Source organism: Lissotriton helveticus, chromosome 3_1 (assembly GCF_964261635.1).
Source record: "Lissotriton helveticus chromosome 3_1, aLisHel1.1, whole genome shotgun sequence".
Taxonomy (NCBI): Eukaryota; Metazoa; Chordata; class Amphibia; order Caudata; family Salamandridae; genus Lissotriton; species Lissotriton helveticus.
Window position 1 is genome coordinate 501,084,218 of NC_136061.1, and position 17,141 is coordinate 501,101,358.

General features: G+C 44.2%; 1 protein-coding gene across 1 annotated transcript in view; it reads right to left on the reverse strand.

The window, feature by feature from the left end:
• The window catches only part of LOC144823261 (signal transducer and activator of transcription 4-like), a 754,354-nt gene that overhangs the window by 599,768 nt on the left and 137,445 nt on the right, over positions 1 to 17,141 (reverse strand). The window contains exon 4 of the mRNA XM_078681615.1: positions 1,407 to 1,505. Within this exon, the coding sequence (XP_078537741.1) occupies positions 1,407 to 1,505 (99 nt within the window). The remainder of the gene's footprint in view (positions 1 to 1,406; positions 1,506 to 17,141) is intronic.

A 17,141-nucleotide genomic window follows, 5' to 3' on the forward strand; every position in this document is an offset into this window, starting at 1 on the left:
AAGTTCGGATGATCGGCTGCCAGACGAGGGTCTATTGGGCAAGAGCTCTCCCGATCGTTGCAGTCGTTCACTCTGTCGTCGGGACCTCTCCCACTGGATCCACGAGTCGCTGATGGGCCCCACGCTTGGGACGCCAATTGTAAAAACCTGAGTCGGGTCGGGGACAATCGATATTTGCCCGGCAGTATTGCCTCTGTGACCCTCTAGTTATTTAATCAATGAAGAGGCAGGCGCTGGAGACTGGAAAGCAGGAAACAAGGTTTTTTATTCTCTCCGGAGGAGAACACAACGAAACGGACAGAAGGTATCGTTCTGAGGTGCTCTAACGGTATTCCTGAGGCCTGGCCTCTTATACACACATTTATGACTTTATTGTAGTTTACACATACATGTTAAAGCTTTGATGTACGGAAAAGACATTCTCGGAACTCCCCTTTGGGCCCGTTCCCACACACATTTACAGCTGAAGTCCCCACCCTAGTCACAACAGGTGATGAGCATCGCGCAGCTGGATAATCCGCCGATTCACGGAATGTGGGGGGTTTGATCGGATCTCATGGGGTGGGGGCTTTGATCAACCCGGGGATTCTTTGATGGGGGAAGCTTTCTATTGTACGGGGAGGGGCAAGGATGGTATCGGCAGAGCTGGGTGTCGGCTTGGGAACGGGGAGGACAAAACGGGCACACGGGGAAAAAGGGGGTTTGCATCTAAGGGCCGGAGATCATGAAAGGAAAGCAGGGAGGTGTCGCGCTGGGAACAGGATGAGGGCCTGGGGCAGAGCAGCGCCGAAGAAGGGGTTTATGATTCAAGGCAGGTGCAAGCGGGGGGGGTTGGTCAGCGTGCAGGCTTAGTGAAGGCGAAGGGCTATGTCAGGGGCCAGCGGCATGCAAAAGGGTCCGTTCTGATCGGGGCATCTTAAAATGGCGGGCGCGCACGACAAAAGTGTGGCATCAGGGGAAGAGGCAAGATGGCGCAGATAATGTTCACCAAAACGTACTAATTTTCAACAATATGGCATCTGGAACTACTAGTAGCATATAATGCTCTTCCCAGAGATGGAACGGAGACTTTTTCTCTGGCATTATGGTGATCCCGGCATAATAGTGAGCCGTCTTGCCCCATGTATGTCACCATAGTTTTAATTCATGAAATAATTATATTTCTTACATGAGGCAGGTGAGCAGTCCATCTAAATAAAAATATGATGTTTGTCTAGAAAACACAATTTAGCAAACAAAAAATGTTGAAACGTCACTGCATTTGTGCACCATGTATAAAAAAAAGGCCATTTCCTTTGATTTTCCACATTCTATCTCTGCACTCTTCAGAGCGCTGCATTAATGAATATTCATCAAAATATCTGATAAGTAAAATGACAAAGGAGGGTAAAGTATGGATGGAATACCTGGGTCGGTGTGCTCGCCGCAGCAACTACCCTTCTCTCTTCTCTTAAGCAATTGGACACAACCACCGCCATGTGCATAGGGTTACATTGATACTTTCCCTGTGAAAAGAAAGTAATGAACCCTGTAAGGACGACCTTTACGAAGAGAGATGACAATTAAAAGAAGAATAAAAAAGAATTTGGAATTAGTTTGAACGCAAACAAAGCTGTAAGAAGGCTGAAATCAGGTTTTGGCCACAGCACTGAGTGCCTATTAGTGTGTTCAGAAAAGTAATTCATTGGAGTGAAGAATTGAACGTGTCATATAGGTAATTAAAAATGATTGTAATTAGAAAACAGTTCCCAGGCAACCTTTATCATTCACCAAAGAATCGTCATTTACTCATTTTTGCATTCCAATTTATATGCAGCTTGTATACCAAGATTCGATTTTGTTTTTAATCATCTATATGCCATGTACGTAATTCATATGTCAACTTTCTATATCTCAATATACATGTAATATAGAACACACATTATTTTATTTGTTAATACTTAATAAAGGTCAAGAATATACAAAATATATCTCCTCTTTTCTGCTTCAAAACACCATTCCATATTCATTCGCCCTCATTTAGCATTTAGGGTGATCAGATTTCTCAAACCCAAAAACTGGGCCATTCCACAAACGTAGAAGAAGGACTACAATATACATTCTCCGAGGGACACAATTATTGACAGCGCTCACCAACATGAAAAACACAGGCAGTGAGGCACTATGGGTAATGCAATGCAAAGTCTGCACCTAGTAGCATTTGTGTTAAGCAAATTGCTTTCTGCTGAGGCTAGTAAGTAACCTGTCTCCCTCTTTGTGCGATGGATCCTCACTAAAATCTGGGACATGTGCTAAATTTACTCAAATTTGCTGGGAGAGATAGTGAAAAAAGGTATTATCTAAGGAAATCGGAGACACCTAATCAGCCTTGTGCCCCATTCTGGTGCTTCCCACCTGACCAATGTCCGATCAAAGGCATAATAATGTGCACCTTTGGCAGTGACAAACAGTGGCATAGGTGAGGGTAGAATGGGTGCTGATACTTTTATGATTTTATACACATTAAGAGAGAGGAAAGAAGGCCGTGAAGAGAGTGGGGTACACTAAGCCTCACATGCAGCAGCCTAGGAACCCAAACCAGCCCTGGCAAATTGTGTCAGACCAACCCCATTCGGTGCATTACGATCAAGTGCAGCACGCGAGCCTAACCACTACAATGGGGTGTGATAGGGGGTTCTCCCCCCAAGAAAATTTAAAAACAAAATAACAAAAATGATGCATTCTGCAACACATTTTTCATTATATATTCAACTGTATTTGTTTTTAAAGCATAGTAAATGATCACTTTACAGTGTACAAGGTTACGCCAAACTTTATTGGAACTCTTCAATAATTCCCTCGCTATCACCCTTCAACATTGCCTCTCATCTCTCCATAGCCCCTCTCTGACATGTAATTAATTTGCTTTGATGCATCTCTCATACAAGTGTAGGGTGTCTGAGCATTTTACATCACAAACACATACAGAGTATTGAAAATGTTACATAAGAAAGGGGACTACAAGGTGTAAGATTCATATATTATCCATTCTGGTAGGCATTTTTTAGGAGTGCTTGGCCTGGGGCAGCAGAAAATAAGGATTCAGAACATAACCCAGTGGTTAGGTTGACTTTACTAATAAGAATGAATTTCTACCCAAACAAAACCTTTTTAGCAAAATTAGAATAATGAAAGACTGGGACAAAAAAACATAACTTTCTAATCTAGATTACGATTGTAATTTATGAACTGAACAGTAAAAAAAAGATCTCTGTGACAAACGCAGTGACCCACTGAACTATGCAGATAACATACTGTTCTATGCTCTGCATAGTACATGCTCTTTGCAGCAAGCATAATAATCCTCTGCACTATCTTAGATGATTCAAAACTGCCACAAGATTAAAACTCCAATCTCTCTCCAGCAGGTACATTAATCACCAGCGATATCTTGACACGTTTATTGTTGCTTGAAAACTGTTGGATAGACAAAGAGCTCTGCAGTGCATTTAAAACTGCTGCACTGCTACGAAAGCGCCCCCAGTAACATAAGTGCTACCTCACCCTTCCAGCCTCCCGAGGAAACACCCATGCCCACACGGAACACAAGTGCAGTTCACACCACAGTCATACAAGGATGCAATTTTCATGACATAGTAGAGTGCCATGCAGTGGCAGGTACAAATGATGCACTGCCTCAGTGTTAAGGCCAGTTCTAGCGAAGGGGTTAGAGAGCCGGGCTCCCCAAAGCCTAATCAGATCACATTCTCAATTGAAAGAGGCTACATATTTATAAATGCAAAAAAGTGGGTAAGTGGGCCCCATTATGTCGTCTGATTAGGCTGTAAATCATGATGTCGAGGACAAATCTATCCTGGTGCCAACATTCCGAGCTCTAAATATTGAGGACCAAAATACTGCGAAAGTAAATCGCATAAGGGGTAAGCACAGATTAACCATTAACTGTACATCTACCTACCTTAAAGATACATGTATATCTTTAACCTACATATACGTGTAGTTATACTTACCTATATGCACTTACCTTCCTGATATTTTGGTCCTTGATAATTAAGCCTCATTATTTTAGCCCCATAATATGTTTCAGTCGATATACTGATTGAACACTGACTAGTTGCATACTACCCGGCAATGACTTAAAGTTTAAAGTGTCTGTGTCAATAGATTTGAAGACATCAGGGATGCAAACTGATGTTCTCACATCCCTAATCCGCATTCAAACAAACAGCGGGATGTCCCGAGACACAAAATTACAGCAAACAATAGGGTCTGCAAGCTGCCATCACAAGAGGTAAAAACAGAGAAGCGAAAGAAACAACCTGAAAAGGATGTTTTTGCCACTATCAAGAAAAGTAGCGAAATGCTACTTCTGCTGTGAGGCTGTTCCTAAATTGTGCTGCTATATTGAAAGTAGAAAGAAATGTTATCCCGAAATTGGGCTATACAAATAACATTCCATGGATTAGTCATCTTAATTTACATGACATTCATGCTGTGTAGTTTTGGTATAAGTGCCAGTGGAGCGCTTTGAGCAAGGACCTATTCGGCGGGACAACGTTTTCCATCATAACTGAGACATCTCTTTATTTCATATTACTGAAATTAATAAAATGGGTGTCACTGAGCTGACTGATGAAAACACCTATGTACAGTGTTAAAAAATAAAATATTCTGTATTAAGCATAAAACACAAGTTGCATATATATTTAATGTAAAAACAAGATTTAAATGTACTTAAACACCTAAAGTAAAGTTTCATCGGTATATCATACCGCTATAAAAACATATTTTAAACTAGGCAATTCGTGTACAATGTTCACTTTATACATGTTCCAACATGTGCTTCCTAGGAGGCTACTCAAAATCTGGTGAACTTTAGTCAAAGATTACAATTGTTTAGACAAAAAAAATTATAATTCCTCATGAAAAGAGTAACATATAGTGGCGATATTGTACTTTTGCGATATTATATCTCAGTCTCATATATATATACATTATTGCTTGTGTTTGCATATGAAGGATAAATAATGAACAGCTACATATCGTGATTCTATTCTGAAGTGTACAAAATTGCAACGTTAACCCTTAACATATTTCTTTTTTTAATTCTCAGCTTCTTGAAGTTTTAAACTGGCGATTATTTTTAAACAAATGAAACCGCATCAAAAAAGCTGCCACTGCAGCTTCGTGAGCACGCCGCATCTTGCTGGTACTAGCTATAACAGCAAAGAGGGGCTTTCCCAATCTGCTTTCTACACCTAAAGGTGGAAACCTCTTCCTTTGTGTTCGCACCAGCAAATGTCATGTGGTGCAATATGTAGCAGCGCGGTTTCTTTGTTAGTTGATAAACGTCATGTTTTCATACAGCAAATTTGCATTTTGGGCATTTTCGGTGAACTTCCTTGTTAAACAGATAAGATTCGAAATCCCCTCAAGTTATATCACAGACATTGACGGACTTGACTGCGTGAATGAAAGTAAAACAAACATTGCACGTAGTTTGAGCTGGTGACTCACCACATATGCAGGTCATGGGAAAATAACCTCACGAAGCAGCATTCCTCGGCAGGTGGCTTTTTTGACCCAAAAAGTGGGACGCGCGTCATTAAATGTTCTTTAATATAGTCTATATGAGATTAGTAATTCATTTCTAAGCATAGAGTGGGAGGACGCGTAGAAAGTAGATGGACATATAGATGACTGAGAGAAGGTTATATGCATTGAAACATGGGCAGGGAGGGGTGTGTAAATGAAAACACATATCGAAAGTTGGGAGTCACTTGGTAAGAACTAAACCCTACCAGAATATCTGTCCACAATGGAGCAGACACATATTGACAATTACTGTTCAAATGCAGGCTCATCAACGGTACCGGATTGGCTGCCAGGCTTCTGTGGTATTTCCCAAGTGGGTTGGAGACACACAGGCATTAATAGTTTCAGACTGCATGGGCTGCAATGATCCAGACCTAATTGCGCCCACTGTCCCTTGCTAGACATATTATACTGCCATTGCCCACGCCTGGCTGGTCAGCCTGCTTTCTACCAGCCTACCCAATTAACTCGAGGAACATAAACTTGTGCTCATCCAGTGAATGGTGGATACATGCCTGCCTAATGGGACTACTTGCATGACAATGATACTCTACAAACCACTACAACGTGGATGTTGCCATAAATCCCAGCAGTGCTGTGCAAACCAGGCCACTGAGGATATTTACATTTTGGTGGTGCTTACCATACCAGGGAAACCTGGTTTCTGATATGCCGAGAAGCTAAACATTTGTCGATGTTGGAAAACGAGGCAGCATCTGTGAGGCCTGCACAAATAACATGACTACATTTGTCCTTCACTGGGAACTGTGTAGCGTTGCAGAGCAATCTGAGGCTTATTCAAGGGTGGTGGTTTTTGACTGGTAAACGCCATTTGCAGGTGCGCAAAAATAAAATTCAATAATTGGTTGTCCAGTCTGTACTTTGCTTTATAAAAGTAAGAGTACATGTATTAAACACACACTACTCAATACTATGCACCAATTTACAAATATACATAAGCTGTTGGAATTACTTTGTGACATTGCATAACATCTCCACCCCTCCCGCAGGGGGGCGGTGGGGACTAGTACCACCACTCCGATGTATGCACATCATTTTGCCCCAATGCAGTTAGTTGAACATAACCGGGAGCGAGGGCCCTGCGCACTTGCACCATCCCCGTGGCGACCCCCACCACCCCCATTATCTCAACAAGCATCTAAAATAGGTAACCCTGCTTTGGTGACACATAACCCTGACTGAGCATTTCCTACTGACCATGACGTATACACCTCTACATCTTAAGGGCTAGCAGTCTGGGTTCTTCACCTAGGCTCAGCAGCAAGAATACATGTTTCAGCACCACTTTAGATTGACAGTACTTATTACATTTATGGATCATTAGAATGCATTGCAATTACAACCCCTAAAGGCATCACAGATGAAATTACAGGATTACGCATATACAGCCGGACATATACAGCCAGAAACACTAGCAGGAATGTCCGATAAACATAACCCCACTTTGCTTATGACATCACCTGACACAGGTACTTCACATTACACGTGACTTTCAATCCCTCTAAAAGAAATAACTGTTAGTAAATGCATTTTTGGTGCAATTACACCTCCTCACCTCCAGGGGATGCCCTTCTCCAGACATCCCCAACTCAGCCCTTCATCCCATGGTGCACTTCTCACTCCTATCCCAGCTGTAGAACCAAAGTTCCAGCCCAGACAGAGTTAACATGCTGGCTGAGCCCTTGAGGGGTTATTTCTTTCAAATCCCCAGGAAACTTAGGAGGGACAGCCATTTTCGGGCTGGGGGTGACTGTGTTGCTCCTGCAGCTCCCCCTGCACCTCTCCTTCACAAATGAGGGTCACCTCCCTCCTCTGGGGGCAATCAGGCACCAAAAACAATGGATTTCCCCAAGCTTTGGAAGGCATTATGCAGCGCTACAGGCTCCTTTCTATGAATATTACATTAGTGGCTCTCCCGCTGTGCTGGGGAGAGCCGCAATGCCACCGGCGGCCTCACACCGCTTCTGCCAGCCTAGGTGGGGTCCTGATCCCACCCAGACCCCCAGGTGAGTTTGTTATGGCACTGGGAGCCCACCCCCGGTCGCTCATGCCACTGGTGGGGGCCCAGTCCCACCAAGGCCCCTGGCGCAGACTCCTAGGGTTTGGGGGAGCGGTCCCACTCGGGACACCCACATGCCTTCCTTGTTGGAGGGCAGCCCAGGGAGTCCACCCCCGGCTGCCCCCACCGGCTCCCCGCCCGGCCAGCACCTTTGCGTGCTGCTGTGGGAGCCGGCCCTGCTGTTCTGGTCTGCCCACTCGGGCGGGCAGACTCGAAGGCACGATCCAGCCGGTCAGTCGTCGGGGGAGTGTGGCTGCACTCCCCCGGCCTCTGCCTTCTCCACGGGCCCGGGGATGGGGTCCCGGGCCCCCAATCATCTTCTGAGTCTTTGGGTGCCATCTTCAAGGGGAGCGCGATGGCTCCCTGACTTGCCTTCTCCCTCTTCGGGGCCCGGGGATGGGGTCCCGGGCCCCAGAGTCTTCTTCGCGGAGGCGCAATGGCGCTCCCCACTGCCTGCTCACCACATGGGGCCCGGAGTTGGGATCTGGGCCCCTCCCCCTGCTTCACGGGGAGCACGACGCCGCTCCCCCACCTCCATCTTCGGTGGGGTCCAGGGTGGGCTCCTGGCTACTTGCCCCCCTGCAGGGCATTTTCACGGGGAGCGCCACAGTGCTCCCTCCTGCTGGGGGCAGCCCCTGGGGCCGACCCACCCCGGGGGCATTTTTGAGACCGGCGGCGGAGCCCCACGCACTTCGTTGTTGGTCCGATCACAGAGGTCAAATGTCGTCTACTTTCTGGGGAGCATATCTCAGCCCCCCGGTGGACGATTTTCACAATTTCTGCCTCTTCTTGCTCCTCTTCGCCAGCCCCAGTTACTGGGAACACTCTCCTTTGCCCTCCTGGTCTCAAGGAGGGTGCATTCAGCAGGGAGCTGTCTTCACTGGCTCCCTGCACCAGCCTTTCGCCTGGTCCCTGCTTCTGCGCACTGTTCCTGGACTCTTCTCCTGGCACTGTTTAGGATTCTGGAGCAGTCAGGGGCTTCCTTCTTCCAACTGCCCATTGCGCCAGGCTCCAGCACCCTCTGCCTCAGCAGACCACACCCCAGAGAGAGCTTCTCTTCCTGTGCAAGCACTTTTTAAAAGTTGAGAAGGGGGCTGCCAGGAAATCTCTGTTTGTCCTATCAAACAGCGCCACATCACTTCACTGCCCCTGCTCCCTCCTTCCTGCCCAGCCTCTGGGTTTGTTCAAAATTGCGTCCAGGCTGAAGCCTAATGCCTTAGAATACATATTCCTGTATGCTTAAATGTGCAAATGAATATTAAATGTGCACCATTGAAGTTAATGTTTAAATGTGTCCAAAGTAGGCCAGTATTTCACCATTCTGCATAAAGCTTATTTAATTTTTCTGCTAACTTGAAATTTCTTGCAGGTATTCACATGCATTGTTAGTTTAGAACAAATACATTTCTGTACTAGTGTAGTGAAAGAGGCACTCTTGTGGTTTGGCACCCTATGATGCTCTTCAACTGCCACCATTTTAATTGACTTTAGTGTGTTATTTTACCCTAGCCTTAATGTAGGACGGTCCTGCATATGCCTGCTTCTCTTCTTTCTTGTAATCTTGCTGTCTTTCAGTGGGAGCTGTCACGGAGTAGACAAGAATAGAAGGTGTGGGTGTGCATTTGAAAGCATGAGAGGGAGAGAGAGGTGTGAAATGTACTCTTTGGTTTTGAAGTGCAGTGTTGTGGGCAGTGATGCACACATGTGTTCGGTGTTGTACATTGATGAGTTCTTACTATTGGCTTTGACATGGCCTCATGTCATCTTGTTTTCTGACTTTGCCTCGCTTAATTATGAGTTCTTACTATTGGCTTTGACATGGCCTGATGTCAACTTGTTTTCTGACTTTGCATTGCTTAATTATGAGTTCTTACTATTGGCTTTGACAAGGCCTCGTGTCATCTTGTTTTCTGGCTTTGCCTTGCTGTTCACACGTAGCTGCAAAGTAGGGAGGGCAGGTTTCAGCTCTTCACTTGTTTTTCGCTCCTCACTGACCAGAGTGAACTGGATATTATCTGTAGAATGTGCAATTCTGCCTCAGAGTCAAAATACGGGAGCTTGGCCAGCCTCTGTCTTGGCCTTGACGCAGACTGATACAGCCAGCTCTGTTCTTTCCAATGAGAAGGGGGCGGGGATTTCTGGAAGTTTTGCCTCACGTTGAGTAATGGTATTATAGCTGGGAGCCTTTGGGGGCCAGGTGGAAGCTCGCCACAGAATAGGCTAATTGCGGTGGAGGTGAGGGAATTTGAGTCCTGATCGAACTCCTTCCTGGGCTGGCAAAGGGCTCCCACAGCTTGAGTTGGCAAGGATGATGCTTATTCGATCTGTGAGGTGTTCCTAACCATTGTGTGTATATATATTCTACTCTTTGCTATTTGTATGTATACTGCATTTTATTCTAAGTGTTCATTGTAGTTAAATGATAAATGGGAGTCTGCATTTACTGATATATTTGGCCTAGGGTTCTAAACATTGCATTAATAAACCTGTGTGTGTTATTTTAAATGCAACTGGATTTGTTTTCTCGCCTTGCCTAAAAGGAGTGCTGGGTCCTTCCTCGTCTTTAGAAAGTGCTGCTCAAAGTATATCATTTAAAGGCGCAGTGGTATTTTAAATACACCTGGATTTGTTTTCTCACCTTGCCTAAAGGGAGTGCTGTGTCCTTTCCTCGTCTTCGGAAGTTCTGCTCAAAGTGTATTATTTAAAGGTGCAGTGGTAAATTTGCCTCCCAGGTGGGAGAGCAGGGTTTGAGTGTGTCCTTTTAGTGGAAAGCACATTCATTACAACTAGAGATAGGGGTAACAGGAGCCTGAGAAAAGGACCTTAACGGAGAAACAGAGCTCTAACTGAATGAACTGTGTTCCGAAAGTTACCATCTATGTGTGGTTGAGGGAAAGATGTTGTTCCCATGTTCAGTGTGGGACAAACCAGCAATGTTGCAGTCTGCAAATTGATGATTTGTGGAATACAATGGACCCCTGATGGTGTGATTGAGGGACGTGTCACCCAATGGACTTTGTACTTTGTAAAATATGGGGCTTCCCTTGGACTTTCACTCAGATCTCTTTCCAGATGCCAAACAGTTCCCTTTGCAGATCCCTTACCGACACCTTGCAGACTCTTTGCAGACACCTTCCTTGAGTCATTTCTAGCTTAATGGACTTTGAGAGGTCTTATACCACAATGCTTTGTTAGATCTGGCTTTTCCAGTGGGTTTACCCCCAGACTTTTTGGACTCCTGTTTTGGGACCTGTTTTTGTTGGTTTTATGAGTCTGGGCAATTTAATACTGCTGATCAGTGCTAAAGTGCTTATGCTCTCCCTGTAAATTGTGTTTATGGATTGGTGATTCCATGATTGGCATATTTGATTTACTGGTAAGTTCTAGTAGAATGCACTGTGTGTGCCCAGGGCCTGTAAATCAAATGTTGCTAGTGGCCTGCAGCACTGATTGTACCACCCACATGAGCAGCTTGCAAATATAACTCAGACCTGCCACTGAAGTGGATGTGCGCAGTTTGGTACTGCCATGTCAACCTGGCAAGTACACCCACTTGCCAGGCCCTACCCTTCCCTTTTCTTACATGTAAGACATCCCGAAGGTAGGCCCAAGGTAGCCCCATGGGCAGGGTGCACTATATGTGTAAGGTAGGTCATGTACTGAGGTGTGTGACATGTCCTGATAGTGAAATACAGTGTATTTCATGTTTCACTATTGAAAGGTTATCAGTCCCATAGAGTAGAATGGGAGTGTATTTATAACATCTTATTAATATAACTTTCCATTTGGACAAGATAGAAAGGTAAAGTTTAGTATGCTTGAACTCAGAATATAAAGAGTCATCTTTTAGTTAGGATAATTTTTACATTCTGTGTTTGAAAATACTACTTTTAGAAAGTAGGTATTTTCTTGCTTAGCCATCCTGTGTGCTTCTGCTGGTTTGTGTATTGACTGTCTGGCTTTGGAGTGACAGGGGCTGGGGATGTGCATTCTCTCAGACAGTCACCGGGGGATGGGAATTAATGTGTGTCCTACCTTTCCTGAATGAGTCAGGGCTAGGCTGAATAGAGCCGGGGCTGCATTTAAAGTAGGGGGATGAGATTTTATTCACACACGAATGGACCCGATCTGCCTGGGGCAATGCTGTCTCCACCTCCTGCCAGGCAGGTGCACCAGAGAAGACAGAACTGGTGTTGCCTGGGCAAATCACTTCTCTGCCACCAGAGAACAAAGGAATTTGTGCTATAAAAAGTGGGACCCAGACCCCTGAACTTTAGATTACTTATGGAATTCAAGAGGAACCTTTGCCAAGGAGAAGAGCTGGAGAAACTGAAGGAGAAGTACTGCCCCTTTGCTGTGTGCTGTCTGGGGTTGGCCTGCAGTGGCTGTTTCTACCAAGGAAAGGGTAAGGACTTTGCTTTGTGCTGTGTCCCCTTCTTGAAGAAGATCTCCAACGGCTTGAAGTAGAACTTGCCTCGTGTTTTGAAGTCTTCACCCCCAGCTCCCCTGAAATTGCTGGGAGTTCTGAACTGCCAAGAGGTGCCTGTTGCTGTTCTGGGCCTCTGGAGCTTGTTCCTGCTGTTGGAAGCTGGAAAAGTAATGCAACAACAAAAAGCGCGACGCATCCGCGCCTGTTTACAATGCATCTCCGAAGAAACCGACGCAGCTACTGCCCGCGGCGGGAGAAATCAGCGCATGCCTCACCCAGTGCACAGATCCACGAAGTCTGAGATCACCACACAGATTACGATGCAGGCCATGTTGTGGGGCTGCAAGAACCAACGCATTGTGGGACCTCGGCTTAAGAAACCAACGCAGCGCCGTTACCGCCGCTGCATCGAGAACCGACGCATCCCCAATCCTCACGCAACGCACTGGGGCACCAAGTCTACAAGGACACCAGGCCGCAGTAAGAAACCGATGCATCACCCCTCCCCCTTCAGTAAGGAACCAACACATCACTTTCCCTGCTTGGCAGTAAGGAAGCGACACATCACCTTTCCTGGAGTAAGGAACTGACACATCACCTTCTCTATGCGTAAGGAACCAACACAGTACTTCCCCTGTGGCAGTTCTTGCTTTTGATTTTGACGCATCCAAGGTACTTTGTGTTGAGAGTGTTGCATCTATAATTTGCTATGAACAGAACTGTTTCTACCCTATATTCCACATTAGTTACTAACATCAGTGTCTGTAACATCGCATGCAATGACCATGTCACCGCCTAGATCAATGTAATTATTTCACTGATTAACGTGATCCTCTTTGTTTGATTACTTGTAATGAAGATGACATTTATACTAATTTCTTTACATTTCAGTTCCCCTGAAGAAGAGATCACACGATCTCGAAATACATTGGGATTGACAACTGTAAAATGTACAGCACTTTGTGTTGATCATGGATAATATATTTTGTGATTATTTTCCATTGTTTAATCTTCTTGTTAAAAAGATACACATGTATAAAAATATTTTTGTGTAAATAAATCATGATAAAAATCATGACCACTTAACAAATGGTTGACCAAGAATTATTATCACTTACTTAAGATAGTACAGAAACGCACTAAAAGTAAGAGCGAACCTAATGGTTAGCACCCGCAGTGCAGGAAGGGTTATGTGATAAGTTATCACTTTCTTCTTATTCTTTACACACAGGAGATTAGCTCTCTCCTCCCGACCTTGCACGCCCTGTCTGAAACTATTTACATTCCTGAAGCAAACGTTTACAACCAAGCCTTGAGTGTGCAATACACCCCATTGTCTACCCTTTAAAAGTCATATTTTGATTACTGTTTTGTTGATTTTTGTCGTTCTGGTCTTGTTTGGTTTAGATAAAGATTATTTTTCTAAACTGGTGTGGTGTCCATTTGTAGTGTTTTCACTGTATTTCTCTATGTGTGCACAAATGCTTTAGAAACTGGCTCTGAGATAAGCCTGTCTGCTCGTGGCAAGGGGGTGAGCAGGGCCTTTTTTACAAGTGTATCCGCCTTGCCCTGACTAGGAAGAAGGGTCCCTACTTCCACAATGGTGCAAACCATTGTCAACTAGAGACCCTCATTTCTAACAGCTTTTCTTTCTGATCTTTGCTTAAGTGTGGCTTAGGCTGATACTTATTCTTGACCCATAGAAGACTCTTGACCAAGCTTCTGAGATGCTAATGTCTTCCTATTTGATTTATTTGTTTTTGTCCTGACCTAACTTCCTTTATGGAATTTCCCTGAATTGCAAAAAAAGGAGGGAGAGTCTTAGATTGTTCTCTAAACGCCAGATCTTAATGTTATTGTTTTGAATCGAGTCACAGAACTGCTTGTTTGTTTAATACTGATTCGCCTTAATTTTTCCTGCATCTGGGGATCCCTCTTGTCTTTCTGTATCTTTATGGCATGGTATTAACAATTGTTTATTTGAATTTGATTATTAACTTGTAATACACCTTTTGAATTTGGTTACAGATTCGTGGTCCTCATTGTGCAGCCAAATAGGTTGCACTGTTAATTAAAATGTGATTGACTGTTGGTGCTAACTCCCATCACCTGTCAGGTGGACAAAAAGGTCCAATGGTAAGCAAGTGGGCCCAGAAAACGCTGGTTCACTGTTTTTAACAAGAATGTGGATGGTGTTTATATACTGAAGTTAACGCATGACTAACTATCTACTAAAATCAGATCTTAAAAAATAAAACATGGACATAGAAATGTTTCCAATCTATGAATTGAAGATGTTGCAGACAGTGTGCAGGACGGGAATATGACAAAGGTAGTCTGGAACCGTGTTGTGTGAGTGGTGGCAGAGAAAGCCTGGGTCATTACCTTTGAGCTATGGCATCTAAGGCTAATCAACTTTTAACAAACATACAAACTATAGGTAGCTCCCAGTGCCACAGGATCGGCATCATCTTGGACAATGATAACCTTTTCTATAACTGCAGAAAAATTATAAAGGCATAAAAGCTGGGATCTGTTAACGGCAGTTACAGAGAACAGAACACAAACAATGTTTCCTGTTAACTGAATTTATCGTTTAATCAAAATATGAATATATATTCGGAGCATCCTAAGAGTTAACATATCAAGGTAGGAAAGGAGGAAATCCAAATGATAGAATTTTAAATATGATATTTTCATCTATGACAAGTAAATATGATTTCCAATTAAAGTGACTATGGAAAAGAAAAGCTTCCAGGAGATCCATAAAGGGTTTAAGAAGAACTAGCAAAGTAAAGTTGAGTGCATGAAAAATAAATTTGATGCGCCATTTGAGGAGGGAATCACAGCTGGACTGAAAACCAAATCGGCGCTGGCAATAATGTTCAAACCAGACTCACACTGGAAAGGAAGCGACACGAATGGGGCTCGTGGTTCATGGCTGGGTTATAGTAGCCAATCCTGCTCTGAAAGCTCCGAAGCTTACCACGGAAATGCCAGTGTGGCAGCATGGACAGTCCAGCCCTGGAGGCAATCACTTGATTAAAAAGGGTAAATCAGAATAGAAGCGTGGTCATAGTTAAAAAATACTAGTTGCATGATCAGATTAACTAAAATGTCACATGTCCAGATAAAAATTAAATATTCAGAGGCCATTAGATGAGGTTCATAGAACTAAGGATCATTGCATAATTTCATGCTGAACACAAACAGTTCAATTAAAGGGAGTAGGTGTAATCTAGTCTATGTTGCTATTCTTTGAATCACTTCCCATGTCCTGCATTACTGCATGGCCAGACCAATGTACATTTCAACTACGTTTTCAGACACCTTTCTACTAATAATACCTGGTATATATTTGCCATTTCTATTGGTCATAATGAAAGGCCTTAACCACTTGGGAGCTTCGTAAACATACCTCCCCAGTGCTGCGCTGTCCATTATCCGGTGCTGAACTGGACGTCCAGCGGTCGCACGCAGCACTGGGGAGGTAGTGCCCGTGACGACCGTTGGCCGACGGCAGCACTTAAGGGGTTAAACTGAGAAGATCCAACTTGTTGAAATCAAGGATACATGTCACATTCCAAGCAGTCACTTTATTTTGCACCTTATGCTCCAGCTGGTAAAAAGTAAATCTCAAATCAGATGCCTACAAGACTTCACACAATAACATGCATCTTACATCAGCACATTGTGCACTATCCTGTTTGAGTTTGGCATTAATGTAGAATTATAGAGGGTGAATCCTGGATAGGATAAAACACACTCCCTGCAATGGCTGGGGATACATTATCACAGAAATAGGAATAGGAAGGTAGAGGACTTAGCATTGGGATAGTCTCAAGGGGTAGGTAGCAGAAGGGCAGGCCAGAACGGTGTGCCTGAATGAAATAGGGGGGATACGAGGGGGTACGAGGGGAGACAAGGTGAACCTTTCTAAAAGTTTGGTAACCTGAAAGTCACAGGCTGATGTGGTAGCACTTAGTGGGCAGGATCTTGAGCTAACTTCTGAAGTGTTCGACCAATGGTACTTGGCATCATTGTTTTTGGTGGCACAGTAAAATGGTGTGCCATCAGGGATGAGATGATGCATCAATTACTAAAGAGAATGTGTGAGAGTACTCGGAGCCAGTATAGCTTTGTTGTCATGTTGAACTTCTATACACGTATAATGAGGTGTCCAGCATTATGAAGGGCACTCTTCAGTGGAGACAGCTATGTGTCTGGGACTCTAAACAGAAGGACATTGCCTCAGCCAAGTTGCATAATTATTCTAAAGCTTCTTAGAGAATGTAGGGTTTCAGTCTAGTGAGGGGGGGGGTAGTTGATTTCAGAGGACTTTGATGGAAGTAGATATTTTTGCTATGATATTTTTGTGCCACAATGTTCTGGTAGAATACTGCCTCTGGGAGGCTAAGAAGCAGGGTCCATGGAACTGTGTCTGTCATATATCATGCGTTTGCAAAGCTTTCTGTGCCATTAGTAGATGATGTAGGGATGTGCTGGCCGCCATCTTGTAAAATGAAGGACCATAAAAGGGCTGTTTACCCTTGCTGCATAGTTTGTCAACATGTTTCCGGAATGAACCAGCAGCATTGGCCTGGGATGGCTACTTGTTGTTCATTAGAGCTCAAAGGTCACCTGTGGTTCCTTTGCTGTAGTCCCCGTTTTGGTCTTTCTTGGTCTAGTGTCCAGTGTCTGGGACTTCTAATGCATATACTTCTTGAAGAGAATGTGTCAATCATCCTGGTTACTGGCCCTGCCGTGGTTCATTATGAGGTTGTGGGCTGTTTTCTAGCCCACCTCGTTTGTGTTGACGACCGTCCCTGCTTTTGTTTGCACTGCAAATGAAGGCTTCTTTGAAATCCCTAAGGGAGCTACGTCACTTTTTACTTTGCAGTGGCTGCTGTGGTGTGACGTAAACTGATGTCAACTAATCGCCAGGCTCTGTGTATTTTTTTAAACTGATCCAGTGATGGGAAGATCAGGGCGCAAATGGAGTGGTCAGATTCCTGGTTGGCACAGCAGATCTTGTGA